Source organism: Salvelinus alpinus, chromosome 32 (genome assembly GCF_045679555.1).
Source record: "Salvelinus alpinus chromosome 32, SLU_Salpinus.1, whole genome shotgun sequence".
Taxonomy (NCBI): Eukaryota; Metazoa; Chordata; class Actinopteri; order Salmoniformes; family Salmonidae; genus Salvelinus; species Salvelinus alpinus.
In genome coordinates, this window is record NC_092117.1 from 8,035,578 (window position 1) to 8,041,577 (window position 6,000).

The following is a 6,000-nucleotide window of genomic DNA, read 5'->3' on the forward strand; positions in this document are numbered from 1 at the left end:
GGGGAATTTTTACTAGGATCTAATGTCAGGAATTGTGAAAAACTGAGTTTAAATGTATCTGGCTAAGGTGTATGTAAACTTCCAACTTCAACTGTATACACAAACCATTTACACACTCAATCACACACACTATATGTGACCCGTTTCAGGAAACTAGGCGTATGTCGCAAGTCACGACTTCACAGGAGAGCCATTTGAAAAATGTTACATTTTTTATCAAAACATGTTTTTTTTGGCTTGAAATGCCTTCTGGAACATGTGAACCTTCCTGTGCCTTAATAACAAACTTGTATGCCATCTTTAAATACAAATAAAATTGTTAGCCTTTTTGTTTAAGCCACAGAAAAAGTCAGCAACCTTCCCACTAGCCATGATTGGCTGAGGTACTGAGTGGGGTGGACATGCCGAGAGTTCGGGCTTCGTCTGCCATATAGAAGGCTTCTGTCTATTTGAGCTGATCAGTCTGTGTTGGTAATCTGTTAGCTAGCTAGCTAGCTAATGTTAGCTGTCTGGCTCTCTAGCTAACGCTACGTGTATGACGTTATTATTCGTATCCCAGAACCATTTGCTTTGCTAGTTAGAGCCTAATGTTAGCTAGCTAACATTGAACCTGGTTGGTTAGCTCCCAGCAGATTCATGCAGGGTAGTAATGATAGCTCGCTGACTCGTTAGCTAACGTTACGTGATGTGTGTGATCTTACACATTGTTTACCTTGCTAGGTTAATTGTTTACCTAGCTAGCTAGCTACATGTCTTAAGATAAAGTGTAATGTCAGCTAACTAGCTAACGTTAGCTGGCTGGCACCCTAGCTAACGTGCATGATGTAATTATTCGTATCCCAGAGCCATTTGCTTTGCTATTTAGCTGGCTGGCTCGTTAGCTAACGTTATGTGACGTGTGTGACCTTACACGTTGTTTACCTTGCTAGCTAGCTTCATGTCTTAAGCTAAAGTGTACAACACCCTTTGAATATGGCCGGTGTCAGTAAACATCGGCAAAAAAACAAACGTAATGAAATTGTTGACAGCAGTGCTGATTAGGCTGTTTTCATGAGGTAAACAAATCATCGGCCAGAGCGTCTAGTGTGCTCTGAATGCTCCGAGAGCGAAACAAAATGGGTGGGGCTAAAGCTTAAGAGGGTGTGAACGATGCTGAATGGGTGTAGACAAAGGACAAAGAAGAGCTCTTCACTAGATACCAAAACATTCAAAGCCATTTTCTCAAAAGTGAGTTTACAAGTTTATCAACTTTCAAAAGCAGAATTACTTTCCCGTTGTTCCTCAAAAATGCAGTGTATGAAATGCAATTTTTTAGCTCTGAGTCTCTTCTTTTATCCAATGTAAAAAACACAATTTCAAATTTTGCTACATAAGACAAAATCCAGTTGGTGAGTCCCATATTGACATTCCCACACAGAACCCACACACATACACCACCCCACACGCAGACCAATACAACACAACACAAACACACATAACACACACACGCATGCACACTCACACACACTTTTACACTCATCATTTGCTGCTGCTACTCTGTTTTTCATTTTACTCTATCTATCCTGATGCTTAGTCACTTTAACCTGCCTTCATGTACATACCCACCTAAAATACCTCGTACCTTTGCATGTTGATCTGGTACTGGTACTCCCTGTATGTAGCTCCATTCTTGTGTATTTTATTTTATTCTTCTTGTGTTACTATTTTTTTGTGTTGCATTGTTGGGTAAAGTCTTTGTTTTCTATATGTTTTGTATGTGTGTGCGCATGTGTGTGTGTGCCTTGCGGGCATGGCTGCATTTGCTGAGAGTCAGGTCATAATCAAATTGAGAGGATCAAGATTCAAGCCTTGACTGTTTGTAAGATAGATTTTTATCAACAGAGAGAGAAGTCAAATGAAGACTGAAAGGGTGTTTAAACAGACTGGACCGTGGCTGGCCTGACTGCTTTTACCCAGCATTCACTTAGGGCCTCTAACATCCCCCTTGTCATTTGCATTGTAAATAACGAGTTGGCATGGCGGGATATATGCCTAGAAGTGCTTTTCACTCTCTCCTACCAGTTATGCTTGGTTATCATCTGCCGTTAGCTGGCAGGAAAGGCCACACTTTTTCATCTCTTCCCATTTCTGTGTGCCAGGTCTCGTTTAGCACTTCAAGGCAGAATGTGTCAGGGTTAAAGCTTTTCACCGGGCCTCTCACACTCACAAGGTGAGTCAGGCTCACCACTGAAACATAGCGTTACTTAGAGCAAGGTCAGAGTTTTTTTTTATGACTCTGAGGAGGACGCAGGTAGCCGGATATAAATCTGGGTGTTCACGCTATGGTCAGAGTTGGCACATTTACTGTTCAGTAGCAAATGTTGGCCATAAGAATGATGGCCTCCATTCTACTTTATATGAGTTAATGCACATCTTGATAGGTTAGATTTTCATCAAATCATAGCAACTGTGTTTTCTTTGGTTCAAGGGGTACTGTTGTGAGTCAGAAGAGAAAAGTCTAGTAACTGACCATGATGACTCATTGATATAGTGATCTCATCTTGAGTTTCTGATCTAATCATACTTGTGCTTCTATGGTTTGACCGTTGAGATGTTTTCAGTGCGTGCGTGGCCTCTTGCCGTCAAGCCATGTCAACTCTCACAGTCTATTTATGTGTTTGTGATGTTGCAGACTACAGTACATGAAGACATCTGCTCGTTGAACATCTCATTCCAAAATCATGGGCATTAATATGAAGTTGGTCCCCCCTTTGCTGCTATAACAGTCTCCACTTTTCTGGGAAGGCTTTCCACTAAATGTTGGAAGATTGGAAGCAAGTCCCCGCAGCATTCAACCACAAGAGCATTAGTGAGGTCGGGCACTGGTGTTGGGCGATTAGGCCTGGCTCGCAGTCAGCGTTCCAAATAATCCCAAAGGTGTTCGATGGGGTTGAGGTCAGGGCACTGTGCAGGCCAGTCAAGTTATTCCACACCGATCTCGACAAACCATTTCTGTATGGACCTCGCTTTGTACACAGGGGCATTGTCATGATGAAACAGGAAAGGGCCTTCCCCAAACTGTTGCCACAAAATTGGAAGCACAGAATAATCTAGAATGTCATTGTATGCTGTAGCGTTAAGATTTCCCATCACTGGAACTAATGGGCCTAGCCCAAACCATGAAAAACAGCCCCAGACCATTATTCTTCCTCCACCAAACATTACAGTTGGCACTATGCATTAGGGCAGGTAGCGTTCTCCTGGCATCCGCCAAACCCAGATTAGTCCGTAGGACTGCAAGGTGATGAAGCGTGATTCAAAACTCCAGAGAATGCGTTTCCACTGCTCCAGAGTCCAATGGCAGAGAGCCACTCCAGCCAACTGCTAGGCCATGGAAACCCATTTTATGAAGCTCCCGACGAACAGTTATTGTGCTGATGTTGCTTTCAAATGCAGTTTCGAACTCGGTAGTGAGTGTTGCACTCGGCGGTCCCGTTCTGTGAGCTTGTGTGGCCTACTACTTTGCGGATGAGCCGTTGTTGCTCCTATACGTTTCTACTTCACATTAACAGCACTTACAGTTGACCAGGGCAGAAATTTGATGAACTGACTTGTTGGAAAGGTGGCATCCTATGACGTTACCACGTTGAAAGTCACTGAGCCATTTTACTGACAATGTTTGTCTATGGAGATTGCATGGATGTGTGCACGGGTGTGAAACGGGTGTTGCTGAAATAGCCAAATCCACTAATTTGAAGGGGTGTCCACATACATTTGGACATGTAGTGTATATTTTATGTCTACAATGTTTCTGAATCCAACCATCAATTTTGTCTTTGTTCTTTCTCCAGAAACTATTCCTACCGGCAACTTCAGAGGAGGATATCTTTGCCCATCTGGGTTTGGAGTATGTGGAGCCCTGGCAGAGAAACGCATAAGCATGTTTCCCTCACAGACACCCATACAATGCCACCTTGGCTACATACAGTACATCACTCCCATCTGTCTACCCGCTCGACTGCACACTACTGCAATCTCATTTCAAAGAACCTAATCTGGGTTGATTTCTATACTTGTGTTCTGTTGTTGGACTAGATGCTGATGTATGATTCATCATTTTAGTCTTTTCATCATGCCTGGCTGCTTTCTGTTAGCCTCTTAGCGAGTAAACATTCTGCTCTGTCATTCACAACCCACTTTTCTCCGAGCATTCTTATCTATGTGACTGATACAAAGCTAAATCAACAAATGAATTGCCTGTGGTGGCTGCGAGGTAAAAAGGGAGAGAGGAGAGGGGTATAAGCGTGGGCGAGAGAGAGAAAGCCTCATCGAGAAAAATGGTTGTAATCAACCTCCTCCTGGCAGGAGAGCGCTCAGCATGAACCGGAGCCAAGCCTCCTGGGAATGGAGAGGTGGGTAATGAGCTGCAGATAGGGGAGCATTCAGCATCCCCGTTTAGCCTCCGTTTGAGCCTCCACATCCACTGGAGATCATTTAGCAACCGCTCGCAACAGCTACAGCCTTCTCCGCTCAGTCCACTGTCACAATCAATCCCTTTCCCGGGCCACAGGACTGAATTGTGCTGATTAAGGCCAATCAACTGAACTGGACAAGCTGCGATGGCCAGGGTTCATATGACAAGTCAGTTCACATTGTAAATGCAATGTTGGTTATTAAGATAGATGTTGACATTTGCAAACATTTATCCCAATATACAGTAACTTAGTAAGCGTAGCCGTTTTAATGGCCTCTTGTTGGGAAGCATGGTATTATTCTTCCTACGGTAGCTTTGCTGGGACATACAGATTCATCTGCTTGAGATATACTGTAATGGCCTGCTGTCCACAATCTAGCTCAGTTTCCCATGATGCTCAGGTAAAGCACATCCCATGATACCTCCGAAAGTGCAGATATACTGTACGTCACTGGGGCTATCGCATCCTAGTGGAGAACCCTATTTAAAGATCTTTAAGTAGAGCATCCCAGGCACATTGAGGAGTCGACCCTAGGGCCTAGCTCTCACTCCCTTTACCCTCTCGCCCCTATCCAGGCTGGTCGGTCAAACAGAGAGCCACACTAAATGCATTGGATCTGAGATTGAGCTCACACTTTCAACATCACTGTGAAGAACTATCTGCTTTTCTATGGGGGACTGGGTCATTGGGATGTGTAACAATGAAAACAATGAACCTTTCACTGTCCAGTTGAGGAAGCATAACTAATACTGCATGGACAAATACTTTTAAGCTGTGACGACTTCAGTAATTACTATGGGATTAGTCACAGTTTCACAATCTTGCAATTTTCTAGGATTTAATTAAATCCCATTCTTTCTGATCTGAAATGGTCCTGTCTGCCTTAACAATTAAAGAGGAGTGCTCCCACATAGCACACACATTTAAGAGTGTGTATTCTGTGATACAAGGTGATAAATTGACTAAAAGTACACAAGTGTGACAGACACCACTGTATATGGAAGTGTATAACGGGCCATTTCATTCATACATTGTTGTGTTTGTTTGCTCCGCCTTGCAATAAATCAACAGACCAATCAACAGCCTCTCAATTCTACCACCAGTGAAATAAACAGTTCACTGTTAATTATACTATGTCCAGAACCGCAATAAACAAAATTACAAGGGAGCATCAACCAATTATCCAATCCTGAAAATGCATGTTGTCCAGGGCCCAGTTCTTCAAAAGTAATCTGATCAGATTTTGGCAATCGCTTAGAATGAAATCCATAGAAATAGAATGAATGGAACAGGCGTCCCCATTGGTTGACTTCACTAAAGTAAGGTTGTGGTCAGTAAACAGTGGTACAGTGCAGTATCAACTCTTCAATAAGATGATTCAGTAAATCTAGATTAAAATAATTACAATAGAATAGCAACCAGGTGGTCTTTGCACGTGAATGCAGCAATACAACATACTACCATTCTGTGCACCTGTTTCAGATCATTTAATATGATAATAAAAAATTCAAATAATGAATTAAATTCAACATAAAAAAATAAAAAT

The 6,000-nt window shown here is 42.6% G+C and overlaps 1 protein-coding gene across 1 annotated transcript in view; it reads left to right on the forward strand.

Moving 5' to 3' along the window:
* The window catches only part of dntt (deoxynucleotidyltransferase, terminal), a 151,106-nt gene extending 145,793 nt beyond the window's left edge, over positions 1 to 5,313 (forward strand). Inside the window, exon 11 of the mRNA XM_071380301.1 lies at positions 3,831 to 5,313. Within this exon, the coding sequence (XP_071236402.1) occupies positions 3,831 to 3,917 (87 nt within the window). The 3' untranslated portion in view covers positions 3,918 to 5,313. The remainder of the gene's footprint in view (positions 1 to 3,830) is intronic.
* The last annotated feature ends 687 nt before the right edge of the window (positions 5,314 to 6,000 follow it).